This window comes from Prinia subflava, chromosome 15 (genome assembly GCF_021018805.1).
Source record: "Prinia subflava isolate CZ2003 ecotype Zambia chromosome 15, Cam_Psub_1.2, whole genome shotgun sequence".
Taxonomy (NCBI): Eukaryota; Metazoa; Chordata; class Aves; order Passeriformes; family Cisticolidae; genus Prinia; species Prinia subflava.
Genome location: NC_086261.1, coordinates 11,873,203 through 11,895,566, shown reverse-complemented (window position 1 = coordinate 11,895,566; position 22,364 = coordinate 11,873,203). Strand labels below are relative to the sequence as shown.

Sequence of the window (22,364 nt, the reverse complement as noted above, 5' to 3'; positions counted from 1 at the left end):
CAAGCTTTATGGATTTCCATCTTTAATTGCTGCATGGCCCAGCCTGGGTGCCATTCCCCAGGCTGGTTTGTCACCTTCTGAACCACAGTGGTCACGACAGTCTGTGGCAATGCATTGATTGTACCAGCACAGAATGCTGTAACCAGCTGGGCTGGCACTGAGAGCTGAATTGCATCATTAAAATTAAAACACATAAACAAGGAAAGTAATTTGCTAAGTTGTTCTAGAGCGTTTTTTTGTTTCTCTTTTATAGTAACTTTAATGTAGTGTGTAATGTCCTTACCATGTCACCTCATCACCATCACATATATCTCTTGTATTTTTTTAAACACGTTTCTTGAAAGGCAATCTCCCCAGGACTGTCATATGCTGAATGAGGACGGAGAACTTTGGCTGGCTTATGAAGGGTTAAAACAAGCCAACAGGTTACCAGACTTCTCAGAATGTTTTGGTTTTTTCTTCATTTGCATCTTCTTTTCTAGCTAACTGTACCCCTTGCTATGGGTTTGCTTTAGCTACAGTACTTCTATTGCTTTAAGAGTTAGAAAAAAATTCAGCATAAATTATACAAATTAGGAGTTTCCTCAAACCTAGTCCCCAAAGCTTTCTACTTGTCAGGCTTTATCATTTAAAAAGTTTAAGGTGGCACAACAGCCAATGCATAATTCATAAGAATACTTGCACAGAAGTGACTAAAATACCAGAAGCTCCACAGCTGGAAAGTATTTGTAGCCATGTACTATTTGTGTGGCTTTACACCAGGTTTCAAAATTGCTATTCCTTACAGTTTTTCAGCCTAAAGAAGTACAATCATTTTAGTAATTATTAAACTGCTGTTTAAGTAGCTTCAGTGTACTCTTAAATTTCAAACTGAAACGGGTCCTATTCTCCTTGTGTCTCAAGTTCAGTAAATTAAATGTTCTTCTCCCATGTCTCTCCATGCCAGATTCAAAACGTAAGTCACAAATGACCAAGAAAGAGAAGTAATCCTTAGTTCCTCATGGTGCTGTTGGAGCCCCAGTGGGATCACTGTGGTCTCTCAAGGACTGTGCTGCCCATGGGGCAGGCGAGAGTCGCCTTGTCAAGAAGTGCAGCTCTGGCTCTGTGTGCTCGTCAGCGTCCCTGACTTCCAAAATGCTTCCTAGTCCTGCCCCAACAACTAATTCAGTTCTTCAGTGTGTGCATTTGGTAGCAGTAACTACAGAAGGTTGTATTTTGCAATGACTGCTGCTAACTAAAGTCCTTCCTTTTCTGGTGCTAACACATTCTACCCCTAACTTTGTTGTGTTACCTGGGAAGATCTAACTTAGAGCAAATGTTCTGCAGAGCAGGATGGGAGTTGGTTTGCTCTGTGCCTCTTACCTCTTGCCCTGACACTGCAGAGACTTTGTATTAGACTGCAAGAAGCTTTATATTAAATGGCAGAGCACTGCAGGTAAATGACTATTTGCCCTTGCGTGCTTCATCAGTCTAGTTACTAATGAATGTTCCTGCCTTATGCATATTTAAACCCTGAAATACTGTCTAATTGAACACTGGTAGTCACTGGTATGGTCATTTCCTGTGTATGTACAAAATTGAGTCAGAGCCCTTGGACAGTGCCTTGCAAGCAGGAGCAGATCCCCCAGCACTGCCTGGCAGGAGGCTGGTACGTGTTATCCCCATTTCACCATGAGAAGAATTTGAGATGTGATGTGCCCAAGGGGAAAGAACAAGTTAATGGTGAGGATAAAGCTCCTGGATTTCAGTCCTGAGTTGGATTCTGTTGTTGACCTTTCATGCATTAAGGACAACTCTATGAAAAATGGTGGCTTTAATGTAAAAATAAAGATTATTTATGTGCATTTGCAATTAAATGGTTTCTGACTGGAAAAGTCAACTCTAAAAATATTTTCCATTGTTAGTATTGCAAGGTGCTCACTTAAGTGTACATAGTGTTGTCTTCACCTAAGGTTATTTGATTTGTTCAGAGGTAAAACCTCTTTAAAGCCCCTTCAGTCAATCTGAGAAGACTTAGTTTTACATTTATTGCCACAGTGGCACCATGTACAGTACGTGTTCAATCAAAGGAAACGCAAAGCAGTGTCACAATTAGCTTCTCTCTCTTCACTTTTTGATCATGCAAGCTTAATTTAATTAGAAGGCATACCGAAGGGTTTAAAGAGTACTCTGCCTTTTTCATTTTCCTTTGCAAGCCATGGCTAATTGTTCCTGAGCAGCAGCTAAAGCTTTACACTCCCTCTGAGAATCGGGGATGGAACTTTGAGTGTGTTCACACAAACTGTTGCTCAACCTCCTTAGGCTGCTGGAGTCTCAGCTTCAGTCTCAGAAGAAGAGCCACGAGAACGAGCTGGAGTCACTGCGGGGTGAGATCCAGAGTCTGAAGGAGGAGAACAACCGGCAGCAGCAGCTGCTGGCGCAGAACCTGCAGCTGCCCCCGGAGGCGCGCATCGAGGCCAGCCTGCAGCATGAGATCACCCGCCTGACCAACGAGAACCTGGTAAGGGAAGGATGCTGCAGGAGCAGGCACGGGGACTCTGAGACCTGCCACACCTGCAGGCTCTTATCGTTTTTTAGGTGGCAGCTTCCTGCAAAAAAAATTGCACCAGGGTAGTGGTTTGCTTGAGGTAAGGTAAAGGGAGAGAGAGGCTTGTGATTGCTGCTGAAGTAATGATGTTTCAGGAAATTGGTTTGAAGTTTGGGGCATGGAGGAAGATTGTGGATCCCAGCTTCCAGCTGATGAGTGTAGTCATGGCTAAATAGAATGTTGATATCCAGGGAAGTCATAAAAACTAATAATGCCAAGGAGTGATGTTTCCCCTGAAATATGTTAGTTTATTTCATTGAAACATTCTGATGTGATTCGTTAATTATTTAATGTAATTTATCTTCCTGTTTCTCTCTTCCCTGTCTGAAGCTACACAGATAATCTGTTTTACAAGCTCCACCTATCCAGTATGTTTTGAAAAAAGAATGATTCTATAAAAAGAAACTTTGATAGAAGTCACTTAGCTAATAGTTGGTATTCAATGTGCACTGCACAACCTTTCTGTGTGAAGGAAGGATTGGGCAAAACTCCCAACCGTCTTCCACAAAGGAGTATGTTCATCCTATGTGGGCTACTTCATTTCTGGGGAAGTCTTCCAAAGAAACCTGTGTTGGAATATGTTTGGCTTGTTATTGATAAAGGGAAGCATGCTACTTCAGCCAGAAACATCCTAGCTGGGAGTGTCATTGCTTCCTCCAAACAAGCCAAGGTGTGCTGTTTCCTCCTAATGTGCGTGACAGAAGTTATCCCTGTTGGGGTCTTAATACCAAGGACTTTGAGCAAAGTGTCTGATAATTCAGTGATACATGTTGTGGAAATGGCTAAAAGTGTAAGTTTGCCTCAGCAGCCACAGTCTCTCACTGGCAATGGTAGAGGGTGAGTGTTTCTGTCTCAGCAGCTCCCTCCTGCTGCTCAGTCATATGTTACAATTTTTAGCCATTTTTCTCCCCAGAGACCTACTCATCCCACTGTGTTCCCAAGACAACACAGTCATCTAATTACAGCCCAGTGGAGTTCTCTTTGTTTTCAAATACACTGAATGTAATTTTACTTGTTAAATATAGACTCATTCCTTAGTATTTCACTTCAGATGTTTGAGTATTGCATGTCCACTCCAAGCCAGGTGTATGTTTCAGTTCCACTCCTAGCCCTGGAGTGGAAACAATTTGCAGCTTTTGAGATGCCGTGTTAGAATTGTAGTGTTCACTGCAATCCCATCTTGATTAGCATAAGAAAATGTCCTGTCCCTGTTCTCACAAAGGTTGTATTCCATGCTTTCACAGTCCCAGTACAGCCCATTTTGAAAAGATCTGACTGTTCTGCAACTCATCTACATCGGATTCTCTCTGGGAGGTGCTGGCATGAACACAACTGAGGCCTAGGCTACCTAGGAGATTCTTGATCTTATTGTATTCTGATTTAATCTGTACAGTGCTCACAGAAGTTTCAGTGTCTCAGAGGGAGGGAGAAAACCAATCCTGTCCCTATTTTTGCAGTTTTATGAGGAGTTGTATGCAGATGACCCCAAGAAGTGTCAGTTGTCCCGGATTTCCCTTTACAAGAGGATGATTGTATGTAGTTCACACCAACGCTGTTTCTCTGTTGTCTCGGTCGCTGTTTCTGAAGCACTAATTGAAAAGCAGGCTGTCTCCTTTTCTCCTTTTCAGAGGAAATCCCCCTGCAGAGAGCTTCACGATGCCAATTACTTCCTTCACTGCTTTTTTTGTTATTCTTAGTGTCCTTTGTGTAATCTGTGTTTCTTTTTGATGCACAGTTTTGTTACTAATATGAGCCTTGCACTGTGAGCAAAGCAGTTTCTTTTTGAACACTACTTAATACTGCCCTGGAAAAGAGCTACATGATGCAAAACATGTTCAATTTTCAAAACTATTCTTTTGTTTGGAACTTTGATACATTTAGATTCAGTTCAGAAAAGTAGAGGACTGGTCATACAGGTCCTTACCAAGGTGAATAATGCCAACAATTGAGCCATAGCCTGAATTTATTCTTATTTTAATATTTTTCAGAAATTAAAAATATGACTAATGACATTGGAGATAATATTTCCATAGTAGTTAAAGAAAGCACCATATGTGAGCTTGAAAGAATGTAATTTATGAGTTTCCAGATCTTAATGAGATGTGAAATCTGTTAAATTTTAGAGAAACCACAGAAAGAACTTCATCCATCCTCACACAGAGGTTGTTCTGAAATCATATCCCTTCCCTGATACACTCCAAACAGGCTGTTAAACTTACATGTATTTTTTGTTAATTTCAGGAGAAATTGTTTTATCTGACAACAAGTATGTAGTGTTATTAATAGGATTTCTGTTGTAAAATTGAACAGAGTTTTGGATGTGCAGCATGGCCTCAATTTTGTCAACAGGCCTACTATCTTACTGCTCAGGTATATTGTACCAGCTTGTAAACTCTTTTACTACATGATAAGGTTTGTGCCCATGCTGCACTAAAATTTTTCAGTACTTCAGAAGAGGTGTAGTTTCCAAGATGATGATTTTGATGCAGGGAGTTTTACAATCCCTTATGTTCTTATCAGTGCCAAGAGTATTCCTCATGGTTAGGAGAGCTTTTGTCTAAGCTGCTTTCCAAAACTTAACCTGGAATGGCTTTCAGGTTTTTGAGCTTGAGGCTTTGAGCTGTGGCTTTCTTTAGAAAGACTTTCCCTTTTTTAATTAGATGATTATTTTATGAATGTACTACAACTGATATGTCATAGAACTATTCAAAGATAGATTTCTGGGGAGCCTTTCTTTGAAGGACAAATGCAGTTTATTAAAAGAATAGGACTTTTAGGTGCTAGATGTTACTCATCTAGAGTAAAAACATGTAAGAAACCAGTTTCAATGTAAGGAAATACGATGACAGCAAGGGAAATGGCAGAGCGACACAAGAAATGGTGTTTGGATGTTTGAGTTGGTAAATTTGAGTGCACATTACGGTCTTTCTAGGAATCTCTCTCTCATCTTCTCATAACAGGTGTGAATAAGGAGTCAGTCTTAAAGACAGGAATAAATGATGCAGAAATACAGGATAGCTGTTTAATAATAAAGAAAATAATTTCTGTGAGGCATTTGGAAGAGCAGGGAGGAAGCATTAGGGAGATGTGTTTGCAGCAAAATGTCTTGGGCTGTACAAACTGACCTCATTCTGAGTGTCTGCAGAATCTACCTGCCTATGAGCTTTGCCTTTGTCATGCTGCATATAACTTAACAATATTTGCAATATTTGGCTTGTGTTGTAGGCAGTGTACCAGCTTGCAAGCCTCGGCCAGAGGATGGCACTTCTGTTCAGCTTTCCTCCCTGCCTCGTAACTCTTAACAGCACTGTTTTTGTCTCTGTCACATGGTACAGGATTGTTCCCATATCTTAATCTATCCCTTATTTTAATTTATAGGATTTAATGGAGCAGCTGGAAAAGCAGGACAAAACTGTTCGCAAGTTAAAGAAGCAGCTGAAAGTATTTGCCAAGAAGATCGGTGAACTCGAAGGTACTTTTATACTTCAAGAGAAAGATTCTGGTTTACTTTGTGATCTGATTGTCATGATACCCATCTGGTTTAGCAGTTGTGAGGTCTTCAGTAACTTTAGCCTCTGTTGTTTGAGATAACAGGACATATGCTCAGACCTTTATGTGTTGCTTTATGGACCTTTAGAAGTTTTGTTGAGAAAAGGAGATTCATGTTTCTCTGAAGACAGAAAGTATAAAGGAATGTTAAACATGTTCAAACATAAAGGAATGTTTCCTGCCCTGTTTGTGTACTCAAAGACAGTATGTGGTTTTGTCAAGAGAAAATAGTACTAAATATGAACCAGGCAAAAATGAGTTACCCAGTTTTTCCTTGGAAATGGGAATGTTAGTTACTCAAACTAAGTAGTTTTTTTTAAAAAGTCTTACAATATTGTTCTGTTATTTCTCTGGACAAGATCACAGTAGTGTTCATACATAATACAGAGTGGGAAAATGCTCCTGAAAATATAGTTTGGTGTCTTTATTGCCTAATTAACTTAGAAAGATGCAGTAGGTCTGACTGGGATGGAGTTAACTTTCATCATAGCAGCCTGTGTGATGCTGTGTTTTGGATTTGGGTCTCTAACACTGCTGGAAACACACCAGTGTTTTGGCTACTGCTGGGCAGAGTCAAGGTTTCCTTTTTTCCCCTCTGTCCCCTCAGTAAGCTGAGGTGGGAGGGCACATGGGCACACAGCCAGGACAGCTGACCCAGGCTGGCCAAAGGAATATTCCATATGCTGAACCTCCTAATATATCAGGAACCACAGGAGGGTTTTTTGCACACAAGGTAGCTGTTGTTTGAGACTGGCTGGACATCAGTTCCCTCAGGGTGGAGGTTTATTGTGAGTGATTGCCTTTGCTTCCTGCCCCCCCAGCCCCTTTTCTTTCACTTACTAAACCACCTTTTTCTCAACTGATGAGTTTTCTCAGTTTTGGTCTTAATATTCTCTTCTCTGTCCAGCTGGAGCCAGGACTTTCCTGAGTAATGTTACAGAAATGTCTCTGTATTGTATTGGTTTCACTGGAAAACATAATATTTCTTTTCATTCTCTCTCTGAAGTGGGCCAGATGGAGAACATATCCCCTGGACAAATCATTGATGAACCTATTCGTCCAGTTAACATTCCACGGAAAGAAAAGGACTTCCAAGGGATGTTGGAATATAAGAAGGAGGATGAACAAAAACTTGTCAAGAATCTTATTTTAGGTAAGCATCTTTCTCATTTATGGCCTTCTCTGCTTCCGTACACTCAAAAAAAATGAATGATAAGAGCACAGAATTTGCATTAGGAATTGAATAGCTTATTTTGGTTTTGACAGTGTTCAGTTTATTTACAGTTCCTAAATGTGTTTTGTAATCTAATTATCCTTCCTGATGAGTATAGTATGTATTATGCCTGCATATTTTTAGCAGGCAGTTACATTTTCTTATTCTGTTCTTTTACCAAGAAAGTGACTCTTAGTTTTGCTCTGAGTTTTCTCTGGCCAGGTGTGTATACATATATATGTACATGTATATGCTATTAACTGGGGAGGTTGCAATTACCTCATATAACGTCTTCCAATGACTTGACACTTAACAAGACAATGTGTGTTTGTTTTTCCCAAGAGCTGAAACCACGTGGGGTAGCTGTCAACCTGATTCCAGGACTACCAGCATATATTTTGTTCATGTGTGTGCGCCATGCAGATTACCTTAATGATGACCAGAAAGTGCGGTCGTTGTTGACTTCCACTATCAATGGCATCAAAAAAGTGTTAAAGGTTAGTTAGTCTGCTTAGTTTAGAAGAAACACGTTAATTTCAAATTTGCTTTTGGTTTTATGTTAGGAGAATGAGGAGAAGGCTTTCAGTGACTTGGCTCTGGATTTGTGATCGATCAGTGAACTCCCATTAAAGTCCCAAGAGTTGTGTTAAAAAAATAACAAATTACATTGCTGGCATTTTGACCATATAACAGCAGAGATGCATTGAATTAATGGGGAAAGAACTGCCTTTTTTTTGTTTTGAATAGTCTCCCTCCTCTGAAGCTCAGCTTATAAAGTTTTGTATGTAGTCAGAGTTTGCATAGTGAGTCTTTGTTAATCTTCAGAGTGCTTAAATAAACAGTTTCATTTGCAGTTTTGGTTAACAGATTCCTCATTTGCTTCACCTACAGATTACACTGATGATAATGTGTTACTGCCTAATGCCTTTGCAAGGAGTTGGCTGGGAGAGTTCAGGCCAGGTGTATCTTGAAGGCATAATTAAGACATAAATATGTTTTATGCTTACATGGTTTTTTATTTTTTAAATGAGAGAGATGTGTCAAAAGCCAAGCCTTTAATCAAACTACAAGTTTTGAAAAAATACTTAGTAAACAATCCTGCTGGAGCTTAGATAGCCATAGGAATTTTTGAACATTTTTAGGTGAAAGAAGTGCACTCTATGATGCTCTAGAACTACTCAGCATAGACTCGATCCTGTGTTCTTTGGTGAGAAGGGTTTATTGTTTTGTTTCATTTTCCATACCAGGCTGCCAAAATGGTTATGATGTAATTGGCATTCATCAAAACTGTTGTTTCCTGCTCCTCCTGCTGGCTCTGTATCATTCCAGTCTTCCCTGCTGGGCTCTTCACAAGAGTCAGTGGGTATTTTGGGAATACAGTCACAGTGCCCTTTGATTTCTGCCCAGAGCAATTAGGATGGGTCTGTAAAACGCAGAAAGATCATCTCCATGAAGGAAATTACATTAGTGAAAAATAGTAAGGAAAACAGGGAGGGTGTTAAATGGCACTTTGCCAGAACCCTTGCTTTCTTAATTCATTACTGTAATACACAAAGTTTTGCAAAACACCAGAATAAGGATATACCAGAAAGTGTATTTTAAGTGTTTAGTTGTGTGTCTTGCATTCTATTATTTTATTTCTCCTACCAGTCTTTGCTGAACTGTGTTTTTATCTTCAGAAAAGAGGAGATGACTTTGAAACAGTGTCCTTCTGGCTGTCGAACACCTGCCGATTTTTGCACTGTTTGAAGCAGTACAGTGGAGAAGAGGTAAGTGGTGCTCTTACTCTGGTTCCTCTTGCTCTCCAATACTGCTGGCAGTACTGCTCTTTAACAAATCTTGTATAAAAGATCTAGTTATAGTATCTTAAAATGGCTACACCTTTTGGAATGGTGGTGGCAGCATCAGTGGAAAGCACAGGGATATAAGATTTGAACCAACTTCCCTTTATTGCAGGCTGGGACCCAGAGTCAAGATGACATTGGGCTCCCAAAAGGGCCAGCTCGGATTAACCAGGAGAATCTGGGAGCTCCCATTATAGTTTTTAGCAATGATTCACTGCACTCCCTGTAAAAAGGCCATATTAAGCCTATCAGGCATAGTATGGCAGACCAGTTGATGTTTGGAGCCTGTGATATGCCCAGTTCCTCTTTCAAGCTTAAATGGGCTTTTGGCCATAGCTGGCCAGGTGAAAATCCCCGTGCTGGAGTGGGAGGGAGTCTTGCCCACCAGAAAGCGGGCAGAGTTTGTTCCTGTGTCACAGACCTGAAGTTTTGAGTTAAGGAAGCAGATGCTGTGGGCATCACACTTGAAAAGTAAATCCTAGCATTAGCCTCAACTTTGGAATCAAAGTTCCAAACTAAAACTGTGAGAGGTTGTGACTTAAGGTATTATTTGTCAGTTGCATGAAAGAAAATGCAAATACTGAGTTTGTGTAATATTTTTGTGCTCTGCTGAAGCATTAATTTCTGTTATTTTATGAATCCAGGGGTTTATGAAGCATAATACACCTCGTCAAAATGAACACTGCCTCACTAATTTTGATTTAGCTGAATACAGACAAGTACTGAGTGACTTGGCTATTCAGATCTACCAACAACTTGTCCGGGTGTTGGAAAATATTCTGCAACCAATGATTGGTAAGGCGAAGTTGAATTCCTTAAGCTTCACAGCATAGTACCAAAATGAAAATAGTGATGGTGGTAGTAGCTGTATCTCATATTTCTTCCTAAACAGTAGAGTTTCATTAATAGTTCTTGTGGTATTCTGTTCATAGATGACAAAGACTGTTCTGGACAGGTTGGATTAGATGAAAAACTAAACTGTGACTGGTTCTTCTGGCAGTGCCAGAATAAATTGGTATACCTTATTCATGCTTGGCATAAATCAGGCATTTCCAGGAAGAAGTTGTCTGGACAATCTGATATTTGTTGCCCTGTCTTTTGGGAAATATCCCATTGAAAAATTCTATTTTAATTACATGAGAACTCTTAATTGAAATTAATATGGAAAAAAAAGTTTGATTGTTGTTATGGACAGCAGTAAGGAATTAAATCACAAGCAGTGATAAAGTTAACATTCAAAGAGGGTTTTTTTTCATTAAGAATACTTCTAATTTTCTATTCAGACAGTACTCCCACAGAAATTTTCATGATGCTTTCCAATGACAATATTTAGAAGAATGGAACAGCTCTCAGTTTGCTGACTCCACTGCTCATGTGACTCTGGGAGGAAAAAACTATTTTCCTGAGCTAGATTCAGACTGTCCTTTTAAACACACATGCTGGAATCTTTGTAACGACCCAATGAACTTAGATTTTGCAGAGCACAGTGGGACACACAATTTCTGGAAATCATGGTTAACCTGTGGCTAGCAGAAAGCCCAGCTCTCTCTCTCTGCTTTGCTGCCTTGCACAGTGTTCTTGTGTATCAGCAGTTTTCAGTCATTGCAGTAACTATGTCCACCAAATGCAGTTTCAGGAATGCTGGAGCACGAGACCATCCAGGGCGTCTCAGGGGTGAAGCCGACAGGGCTGCGGAAGAGAACCTCCAGCATTGCTGATGAGGGCACCTACACCCTGGACTCCATCATCCGGCAGCTGAACTCCTTCCACTCGGTGATGTGCCAGCATGGCATGGACCCAGAGCTGATCAAACAGGTGGTCAAGCAGATGTTCTACATCATTGGGGCTGTGACGCTCAATAACCTCCTCCTTCGCAAGGACATGTGCTCGTGGAGCAAAGGAATGCAGATAAGGTGGGAAAGCTTGCTACAGTTCTCTTGAATGCACTGTTGGAAATCTTATTGGGCTCTTGACATTGCTGAATATCATTTTGATGGAGCGGCAGATATCTGGAATATTTATTTTTCCACATGCAAACAGGTGCAGATGATGTTAAACTGATTTGGTGAAATTTGGTTAAAAACAGCATAGTTGACTTTGGCCAAATCTTACCCTGACATTCAAGGAAATGTGGTAGAAGCAACCCAAAAAGTGTTTCCTTACTGAGTGGGAATCAGAACTGTAGGTGAAATGTTGGTAATTGCTTCCTCAGCTTTTAGAGAAGAACAGCAAACATTCCTGCTGCATTTTTTGTCTAGTTTGCTGCATCCTGAGGTAAAGCCATCTGAATCATCTGGATTTCACATCACTTGTCCAATGGACTTTACTGGCATATGTCAGGAAATCTATCCAGGGCATTCCAGTCCCTCAGGTTACCTCCCAAAGCTTTACTGTTCTTTAACATGGACAAAATCTGATTTGCCTTTCTTCTTAGCACATTCATGCAATTAATAGGAACAGCTACAAATAGAAAGACTAGTCAGTGGAAATCTTTGACCATAGTTTCTAACTGTTATGAAAGTCAAAATCCCTCCCTTAATTGAAAGAAAACAGTGTGAAGACAAAATAACAACAAGGAAAGTACATAAGGACAAAGAGGCAGCACTGGGAAAAAGAAATTGCACGTGCTTTCCATTTATCCATAATCAGGCATTAATGTTCTTGATGCTCTTACCTCTTTGTACAGATACAATGTGAGCCAACTGGAAGAATGGCTACGTGATAAAAATTTGATGAACAGTGGGGCTAAGGAGACCCTGGAACCCCTCATCCAGGCTGCACAGTTGTTGCAAGTAAAAAAGAAGACGGATGAAGATGCAGAAGCCATTTGTTCAATGTGCAATGCACTGACTACTGCCCAGGTGAGCAAATCCTCATTGTCTGTCTTGCTGTCCCTTCTGAGCAGCTCTCTGCTCTCTCGGTGTTTGCTACCCCTGCCAGCACTGCTGTCACACATGAATTGGAGGTTTCTTACTTTGCTTTGCTAAAAAAGATTAAGTTGGAGGTGTGAAAAAAGGATCAGACCCTTTTGAATCTGGTGTTTGAGATAAGTTTTGAACAAATGAGAGGAAGCTCAATAGATTGTGAAGAGTGCAGTGCTATACAGTCTCTCAGTTTTTTGAAATACTTAGAGAAAAGTCTTCATTCAAAGACATCTGTGTACTCCAGACAGCTCTGCCTAGGATAGTAGGAATTGATCTTCCTGCCATCAGAGTTGGTATCCAGCCAAGCTGATGGACAATTCAAACAGAGCTGTTGTCTCTGAGTCTGCAAATAGGAGTGTAAAATTACTGTACCCATTAGCCTCAAAGGCTGAACCAGGTGGATCTCAGTGAACAGACTCCTATTTATGAAAGCTCAGATTTTGTACGGATATCCTGCACTTCTTTTTCAAACCATGCTACATTTGCATACAGCTTGTACAGGAATAAATGGACCTAAGAATCTTTGAACAATTCTCATCAGGAAAAGATTTCCCTATTTCTTGCACAGTTGTGTCAGTACTAGCAGTTGCACTGATAAAACCTGTTTTGATTTATTAATTCACATTACTGGAAAATTAGTTTACTACTGAATAGGAAGTTAGAAATCAAAACTAATGTTAGGAATGTGTTTTAACTTTTTAACAAAGTGTTTTGATTTTTAAATAAAGGCAATGGTAAAAAAAAGAATTTTTAATAGATTTCACAAGTTTCACACATATTATTATTATTATTTAAAGTCTTTGTTACAGAATTCTTTCCTTTGGTGGTTTTAGCCCTGTTTTTGGAGAAATAGCTCACTCTCTCTTAAAAAACAGAAAAATTGTAAGACTACAGGAGGTCAAAATTAGGGTGAGAAATACATCATGCTTTTGGGGTGGGTAGGAAAACAGTCAGTTACTTCTCATGATTTTTCCATCATTTGGTATTTTCATCACATATGTAGAAATTGAGGGTTTCTGTCTCCAAGGAGCATATGTTCTGAAGGAGGCAGTCATTTAACATAGCATTGAGCAGGGTGATGGAATTCTTAATCAATAAAGGCAAAAAATAACAGATACTCTTAAATAATTTTCTTTTTAAAATAGCTTATTTTGAAATTATTAGTAATCATGGATGCATCTTTTGACTGATCAGTAACATGAACCTGAAAGTGATTGTTCTTCTTCACAGATTGTAAAAGTTCTGAATTTGTATACTCCAGTTAATGAGTTTGAAGAGAGAGTCTTGGTGTCATTTATACGTACAATACAGGTATGTCTGTCTTTTCATCAAAAGCCATTTGACTGTTTCTAAGAAAACCTCTGATAAGCCAAAATCACTTGCATCCTGAAATACATTCAGGAAAATGAATAAACTATGCTTTTTACCTATTGTAGTTTAACAGCATTCAAAAGGTGATGTCAGCCTTAAAATTTAAGCAATCACAAGTTCCTGGCCTACAGATTTACATGAAAGTATTAGTTTCCCTGTCAGTATGTATGAGGTTTTCAAGTGAGAGGTTTTTGTGCTTATTCGTCTTTGTGCATGTAAGCTCACTTGTATGGCAACTTTTCAAGCACTAAGATTTTGATATGTAAATTTACTCAGACCTGTGTCTGTATGTCAAGTTCTGTGCTTTGGAAACCAAGGCCTGTACTCATACCAAAGTTCTTAATTTAGTCCTCCTGTTTTTGTATATATTGGTGAAAATGAAAAGTTTTGAGAACTCCAAAGAGAAGCAGCCAATAGAGCAAAATTAAAGAAACAAACATGAACTTTCTGGTCTATTAGAAACTGAATTACAGTATAGCAAGATAAGGGAGATTGGGAAGGTAGAACTGAGATAAAGCTGTAATTCAACTTACTGAAAAGGTGATTACCAGATACTGGCAGAATTTTCTTTTTGTAGCGAATTTAAGTATCCCCAGCTTGCATTGTAAGGGGGAGATGTGCAGGACTGAAGCTGACCAAAGTAACTACAGTTTAATGGCACAGTTGGTGTAAACATGTCAGCTCAGGCTGGCACAGAGTGTGTTTGCACACTCACATCTGTAAGCACAGACCGTCTTTGTAAGGTGATTTTTAGCAGTCAGCTGCCTAAATGCTGATGCCATCCCTTTCTTATCTTTGCAGGTGCGTCTGCGAGACAGGAAGGACTCTCCTCAGTTGCTCATGGATGCTAAACACATCTTCCCTGTTACTTTTCCATTTAATCCATCCTCTCTGGCTTTAGAAACCATTCAGATCCCAGCCAGCTTGGGCCTGGGCTTCATCTCACGTGTCTGATCCCGAGGATGTCCTGTCAGTGTTGGGTGGAGAACCCGTTGCCTGATACCTGTACCTGTTAAAACGTAGTGAGCCACTAGACCACGTTTTCTGAACAAAAGCCTGTCTAAGCCCAGGTGTGTAGTTGAGGTAGCTGGGAAACTGCACAGCAGCACCACAGGCTGAATGCTCATAGAGAGAAAGATGTGCATTTGTGCTCAGTCATTGCATTTATGAGGACATCAGTGATTCATACAGAGTATGGAAATCAGGCTTGGACAAAAATTGTGTCTTCAGCTGTCTAGAGACCTTTTTAGATCTTTAGTAAACATATTTAAATAGTGTAAATTAAAATCCATATGTAATCTTCTCATAGGTGGGGACCAATAGGGACAGTCACAGTCCTGGACATGGAAGACTTGAAAGTAAGGCATTTTGTAGTAGAATACACAGTCACGTGGGAGCCTGTTACATTTAATTTGTAAAAACTGGAATGGAAAAACACAAACTGGCAATATATAAAGTTATTTCTTAAACCACTTCCTCATTTATGTCAGTTTGACATAAACTGTAGTGATAAGTCTTATAGCTCACTATATGCTCTTAGGTGTTCATTTGTTAGAACTGTGGTTTACCAAGCAAACTAAATTGCTGCTGCATATTCTGTTGTTTTAAATGTATGACAGTATCATACTAAGCACTAAAAATAAGATATTTCATTTTTTGTTGTCAACCTTATTTACAGTCTGTTGCAGTCTGTTATTTTAACTGGATTTTTGCACATTGTATCAAGTAACACCTGTAGAGGAAAATGGTAACTAAGCACAAGTAGCACACTGGAAATTATACATTTAGTTATTTTTAAAAGTAGTTAGCTAAAAATACAGAATCTTGAAGCAAACGATCAGAAGTCAGTAATGATTTTAGTATTTATTTAGGTTATAGAGTCTGTCTAATGTTGTTCTTTGTTTGTAGACCCCAGAGATGACAATGTGTATTTTGATTATGATCTCTTGGAGTTTTGCCACTTAAAAAAAAAAAACCAAACCAACAGAGAAAAGTCTTCTTTCACACTGGAATATGAGAGGAAAAACTAATAGATAATTTCTGCAGTAGCCCAAGGCTCTCATTCTTAGAAAGGTTGACTAACAAGAAAGTTAAGTAGGTTTTGACTATGATGCTGTCACTTGACTATGATTCATGCTGATTTAATGGTTGGAAATCAGAGTGCATAATGAGAAACTGAGTTATTTTGAATGTTGCACATTTTACTGGAAAGATTTTTCAGTCTCACACATCTTGGATCTCCTATATAAAATTCGCATTTCACGATGTGAGGCATAAGCGCAGAAGCCTCGTGTAAGGGGTTCCAGTTCTGTGGTGTATGGCTCAAATATACATGTAAAAATAAAGCCACACACACTGCTCAGTTGCATTGTGCAATATTTTTAATGTATTATAATAATCTGCATCTTAGTGTTAACATTAATTTATTTTACAATATTGATAAATAACCTAGAGGTACACTATTAGACTGTTTGGTGCTCCTCTGTTTGCCTGCAAATTCACAGAGAAAAGATTTGCTGTTAAGCAGACTGAAACATTTCAGTTTTGTTTTACTTGAGAGGCAGACTGCTGTTTGTATGGTTGCTAAAATTGGAAATAAAGACAACGTTAACTTTGTCACTATCATTTTTAAGATGCTTGTGTCATCTTATATTCAAATGGCCCATGTTACATTTGATGGATCATGTCAGTAACTTCCAAGAATTTATTCTGGTAAAAATGTTCTGAATGATCTTCGCTAAATTATTTAGCTCGTTTTCCTCTGTATCATATACCAAGCACTCCTTTTTCAAATGTTACTTGATTTCTGAAACTCTGGCTGCTATGAAGTGGTTCCAAATAAGGTGTAAGGTCATTTTCAGACTGTCAGGGTACTGTACTTGTGAGAATGTAATGGCAAAGCCTTCACATCCAGCAACAAGGTTAGGAAAGAAAACACACCAGAACATGCTGACCTACCAATTTTTTTCTCCTATTGAAAAACAAACAATTGGCATTACAGTATGTTCATACTGTAGATCAGGAAATGTATCTACTACTTAAGCGTTAGTGTTTAAAATGTATGCCTAAATGTATTTTTGTTTATTTTTTAAGTTTGTTTACCTGTAAAAAGCCTTATTGTATTGTTTCCTTAAAAAAAAGTAGTGTTTAGTAATTTATAGGTATCATCCTTAAACTCAGTGGTTTGACTGGTATTACTTTTATATCACATTAAAAGTATATGCTGCTTGACATGTTTTAAAGGAAAATATTTTTGAGTTGGAATAGATGTGTAATTGGTAATTCATCTGACATTTTACATGGCAGTATTTTACATGCACTTTTCAGAAGTAAAATTTCAGTGTGAGTGTATAATATAACTTTCACCTTAGGACTAAAATCTCTTTACCATGGAAATAATGCAGAATTATTTTAAAAACTTTTTTTTCCTTTGAACCATTGTTATGCTCTTTTAATGTGGACATATCTTTTATATTTTAATTTATTATCTATTGAGATGATAGATTTTATCAGATGCTGGAAAAATACTTGTCAATGACCCCTTAGAAATATATACAGTAATTCTACAGATTTTGCACAATAATTACCTCATTCAGTTTGGTGTATTTTTATTCCAGTGATCATTTTATTCTGATGTTTAGGACACAGTCTTCTATCCAAATTTTGAAAACTTGCTTCTCACTCTTCAAACTGGGATGGAACATAAAAGTGCTTAAGTCAGTTAAATGAGATTAATCTGTTACAGGAAAAAGTAGCATCAGCTTCATTGAAAGTGGATTGATATCCAGCAACATTTGTTCCCAACTTGGAAACACCAGCAATTGCAATTTGAAGGTCTATATGTAATTTGTGATTTAAACTGAACACATTTCAAATACCATACTAAAACTATGAGTAAACACTTGGGTTTTTTAAGATGCTGATACTTCATGCGGTGAGTAAAAGCCTTTAAACATAGGATTTCACTTGATGCCACTACAGTACATAGATGAAAAACAAAACATTGTCAGAATTACCTGAGCTCTGATCTGTTGTAGTGTCTGATGTTGTACTTAGTAAATGTATGCATCATAAAAACTGTAGACTAATAGCTATCACTGGAAGATGTCCAAATAAAAGTACAACTGTACAGTTTGTTTCAGATTTTTTGGGTGGGTTGGTGGCTCATGAGCTGGGTCCTGGCATAGACTCCAGATGGTCACAGGCTTCCCTCTGCCTCCACGGCAGCTCGGTGTTGACTGCCAAGGGAGTTGGTTAAAATCTGAGGATGTGTAAATACACACCCAGATAGCAGCAGTGTGCCGTAAACTGCTGTGCTCACAGGGAAATACTTTGTTCAACGTAACCCATTCCTGCTTAGGGTGTTTTGTCATCTAATATTAACTGTTCCTGAAATAAAATTTGAGTAACTTCACCAAAACATTCCCTTGTGTGCCATGAAAGCTCCTCGTGTCAGGTGGGAAGGGCTGGTGGGTCTTGGCATGTATCCACCTGCTTTAGCAGGTGGCTAAACTACGGCCCTGTAGTTATTCAGGTCTTCTTCCTCATAAAGGATATTTAACTGTAGCACCTGTTAGCGCTTTAAACCTACTAAATGCACTGACAGTTGTTAATTTTTATCTTATTCTGAGCTTGTAATAGAAATTCCTTTACAGTGCTTTGTAGGGCGGCGATTAATGTTTCTGTTGATTTTCTCTGCTGGGTCAGGACCGCTCCCTCTGGCAGCTGCAGTCTCCATCATTCCCGGTCCCCAAAGGTGTATGCGAGGTGCGGGCTGTGCCAGGGCGGTGGCTGGGAGCCCTCCCCAGCTCGGACGGACGGACAGAACCGGGATCCTGCTGCCCCTGGGACCTGCCCCGCACCGCTGCCCGCTCCGCAGGGGCAGGGCCAGGCGGGCAGCCGGGCACGGCCGGGGCTGAGGGGGGAGTGGGACAGAGCCAGGGCCAGACGGGGCAGGGCCGGGGCTGAGGGGGAGTGGGACAGAGCCAGGGCCAGACGGGGCAGGGCCGGGGCTGAGGGGGAACGGGGCACGGCCGGGGCCGAGCGGGGCAGGGCTGTTCTCCACGCCCCGGGGCAGGAACAGGGCCGGGGCTGAGGGGGAACGGGGGCAGGGCCGGGGCCGAGCAAGGCAGGGCCGGGGCTGAGGGGGAACGGGGCAGGGCCGCTCTCCACGCCCTGGGGCGGGGGCCGGGCCGTACCGCGGCCACCTGCGGAACCTGCGGCGGCTGTGCCGAGCAGCGGCTGTGCCCCGATGGCGCTGGCCGAGCTCTACACGCAGGTGAGCGGGGCTAGGGAAGGGGCTGAGGGGCTGGGGCCGAGGGGAAGGGGCTGTACGAGCCCCGCCGGAGCGCTTCGTGCGCCCGCGGGCGCTGGGCACAGCGCGGAGCCGCCCGTGCGGGACATCGCACCACAGGGCGCCGTGGGGAGACACGTCTCTCTGAGAAAAACACTCCTTTTGTGAGACTCACGGCCTCTAGGAGCAGGTCTCGCTGTTCCTAGCCAGCGATTAGGCGACGTGAAGGTTTAACTGCCCTTCCCGGGGCACTCAGGCTCGGAGCGCCGCGCTTTCTGTTGGGCAAATATTGAATGTGTGTGGCAGAGCTTGGCCCTAACGCAAAGATCGTTCCTCCTTAATGCACCTGCTGAAACTTTTGCACAACTTTTCCCTCTTCTCCTGGGTCACCGGAGTGTTGTGACGTATCGTTTGTTTGCTTAGCTTTAAAATAACAAGCCCAGCAGGGATATTTTGGTGATTTAATAAGCCTGTGGTTCATCTATTGCAACAGCAGCTGCTCCCTCCGAGCCTGGTGCTGCAGGGCCGGTGGGTGCTGCTGCTCCGCGCTCGGAGCCGCTGGAGGAACGATCGCGGGTCTCCAGGAGTAATGGCCAGGCAGGTGAAGGAAGGGGGGAAGGAGTGCGGGTGTAACCCGACACGGAAATGAGCAAACTCCGTCTGTTTACCTGCGAGGCAGGGTTTGGAGACAGCCAGCTCCGTAGGCTGAGTGCATTTGCCAGTGGAGGCTCCTGCAACTCCAGCGGCCTTTCCTGAAGAATCAGTGCTTTTATCACATTCTTCTCCCTCCCTTTCTTGTCCTTGACCTAGTGCAGTTCATTTTCTTGCATGGGAACACACTGTGTGCCCCTGAGGCTGTTTGGTGGTAATATCCTAATTCACAAAGAGTAACAGCAAGCAAAGAATTCAATTTCACAAGCACTTTTGGTAAGCCAGGAGGAGAGGAGGTCAGCATTGTGTAGGAATAATACAAATGACAATTTATAGCTGGATAAACTTGGAAAACTCAAATGTAAAGCTAATTTAGCCATATCTTTCATGTGGCCATTAAATAGATACTTGTGGAACTGGGCTTTTGTCCCCTTGGTCAGATAGATGGAGACATTGCCATTACAGAGGTTTGTGGTAATTCAGGAGATGTCTTTGTGATTTTGGCTATTGTGTGAAGAAATGCCACCGTGCTGAAATCATCAGCAAAGAGGTGTCGTGGAAGAAGCTGAGGTTTCCATGGTTGCTCAGCCCCTGATGAGCACCAGGATGACATGTGGCTCACTAGAAAGGTCAATGTCTGTCCTTCGAGATACTGAAAACAGCTGGAGAAGTCACTGAGCAGCACAGGCTAACTCACAGGACATTCTTGTGCAAGTCTCTCCTACCCCAAATTGTTTGGTGTTGGTCCTTGGGAGTTAGAATTAAGGAAGCTACAGCTGTACAGTGCACTTTGCAGGGACCTCTGAAGGCACCCACCATGCTTCAGTGGGGTTCTTGGGGCAGAGACACTCATGTTCTGAGGATCTACTGGAGCTTCCAAGGCTTCTTCCAAATTAGAGAGGGAAAAAGTCGTTTGTGCCAAAACCAACAGTTGCAGCACCAAAACGAAAGGGAATGCAAGTCCCCAAGGTATCTGTGGGTCTGCTCACACTCCATGAAATGGTGACTAATGTTAATTTTTCAAGTAAGCAGCTGCAGCAGTTCTCACAGGTTTATTTAAACAGCTTGTTGCAACTGATCATGAGTGTAGCTAGGGTGAGGGAAATAAAGGAAAGGTTCTGGCTATCAAAACAGGAAGATGCTGGAAGGGTGTACAATATAGTTTCTTGTGTGAGTAGGGGCAGATGATGTTGCTTTGTCAAACCCTGTCAGGATGAGAAGGACACACTCCACATCAGTAAAGTAATTCCCCACTGACTGAGGTTTCCAGCTGTGTTATGTCCTTTTAAGGAATGTTGTTTCCCATAGCTTCTCAGGCACAGCATTTAAAGAGGTTGCTTTTGCTTCAGCATTTTGACTTCAGCATGGGAGATGTAAATGGTTCAAACAGCATAACTTACATTCAAATATTTTTTTCAAATATCTGTGCTTCAGTAGGTTAGATACCTTGCTGGAATGGAACTAAAGTATGCCAGTTGATTTTTTGTAAAGAAAGAAAGCAGCCAGTAGTCTTTGAAGTTTGTCCTAGATCAGGGAAGGATGTTTGGAGGTTGCACTTGAGTCCCATTAAAAGAAAGGGAACTGTGCAGAGTCTTTCTTGGCTATGACAATGTGCCTATGGCAAAAAACATTCTGAGTTCAGTGTCCTGTACTTGAATTCAGAGAAGTGGCTGTCTGTATTTGATGGTCTGAATTCTGGTAAATGAGATGCTTTCTCTGGTACTTGCTTATTTGAACCCTGCTAGGAGCAAGGTCTCTCCCTTAAGTGTATTTTATTCTTTGTTCAGTGTTAGAGGATTTGCAGAGCCTTGCAACAGTCTGGCCATTGCTCACCTTCCTGGATACCGTGTTGCTCTGCAGACTCTGCTCTGAGCAGGAGTAGAATGCATGTATCTGAAATTAATGAGTCTGCTTTCTTTTTTTTATTCTTCCATGAAAAATAACAAAACCACAAAAAATATATCCTGCTGTACAGAGCTAATAATAATCCCCAAAAGTCCTGGAATTGGGTTGCACTTTACATTTGAAAGGTATTTTTTAATGCTAGCCTGGTCTTATGATAGTAGCTAAGCTAACTATTGTCTTGTTTTTCTGCTACAGTACAATAGGGTTTGGATCCCTGATAATGAAGAAGTTTGGCAGTCTGCAGAAATCACAAAAAACTACAAAGCTGGAGACCGTTTTCTCCATGTGCAATTAGAAGATGGAACTGTAAGGAGAAAAGCCTGAATATTGTGGGGTTTGCTGAGATATGCTCATGTAGAAACATAGGACTCACCATTATGGGATCTAAATAGCACGTACATATTTCCCTTTTTCACCATATTGAAATTGGTACAGTATACATCTGTGCCTAAAAATATGAGGAGTGCAATTCCACTGTGTATATACATTAATATGGAGAACATACCTCAAAGAGCATTTTGGAAACAAACCCTGAAACTCATCCTAAATTGAAGTAAAAATCAGAAGTGCAGGGCAGGCATAGTTCTTTCTCACAGAGCCAGCTGTTACTTTTTTTGTTGGCTTGTGTAAGATCTGTTAATTTTAGTATCCAAGTTCTTTAAAGATTTAATACTTTGAAAGCATTTCTGTATTTCTGCATTCCCGTTCCATAAAGACAAGTATTAAAGATATGATTAAATGGATTCATTGAAAGAAACAGAAGTGAGTTTTAAACTTTCTGTGAAGAAAACTGAGGGTTTGCAATTAAGGACAGTGATACAGCTGACTTGAGTTCTGACCAGGTCTCTACCTATTATTCTCATCTATACTTGAAATATGTCTGTGTTTAGAGAGCTAAACATGTGTCCCATTTTTACAGAATTCAGTACCAAATATTGTAAATACAGAGAATGAGGCTTCCTTTTTCATGAGCAACAATTCCCCCAGGTTCAGTGGGATGTATGGAATCATTGAAACAGAAGATCAG

General features: G+C 40.7%; 2 protein-coding genes across 9 annotated transcripts in view; both read left to right on the top strand.

The window, feature by feature from the left end:
* Positions 1-17,617, top strand: part of MYO5A (myosin VA) — a 97,016-nt gene extending 79,399 nt beyond the window's left edge. For 2 of the 8 annotated variants that reach the window (XM_063412355.1, XM_063412354.1), the window contains exons 30-41: positions 345-425; positions 2,302-2,500; positions 4,045-4,119; positions 5,966-6,059; positions 7,143-7,289; positions 7,692-7,846; positions 9,029-9,118; positions 9,838-9,988; positions 10,824-11,106; positions 11,880-12,054; positions 13,348-13,428; positions 14,290-17,617. In XM_063412355.1, the coding sequence (XP_063268425.1) occupies positions 345-425; positions 2,302-2,500; positions 4,045-4,119; positions 5,966-6,059; positions 7,143-7,289; positions 7,692-7,846; positions 9,029-9,118; positions 9,838-9,988; positions 10,824-11,106; positions 11,880-12,054; positions 13,348-13,428; positions 14,290-14,442 (1,684 nt within the window). In that variant the 3' untranslated portion in view covers positions 14,443-17,617. The remainder of the gene's footprint in view (positions 1-344; positions 426-2,301; positions 2,501-4,044; positions 4,120-5,965; positions 6,060-7,142; positions 7,290-7,691; positions 7,847-9,028; positions 9,119-9,837; positions 9,989-10,823; positions 11,107-11,879; positions 12,055-13,347; positions 13,429-14,289) is intronic. The other 6 variants (XM_063412359.1, XM_063412358.1, XM_063412357.1 and 3 more) reach the window with 3 other exon arrangements.
* Positions 17,618-18,629: 1,012 nt separating this feature from the next.
* Positions 18,630-22,364, top strand: part of MYO5C (myosin VC) — a 33,110-nt gene continuing 29,375 nt past the window's right edge. The window contains exons 1-2 of the mRNA XM_063413015.1: positions 18,630-18,766; positions 21,533-21,643. Coding sequence (XP_063269085.1) covers positions 18,740-18,766; positions 21,533-21,643 — 138 coding nt within the window. The 5' untranslated portion in view covers positions 18,630-18,739. The remainder of the gene's footprint in view (positions 18,767-21,532; positions 21,644-22,364) is intronic.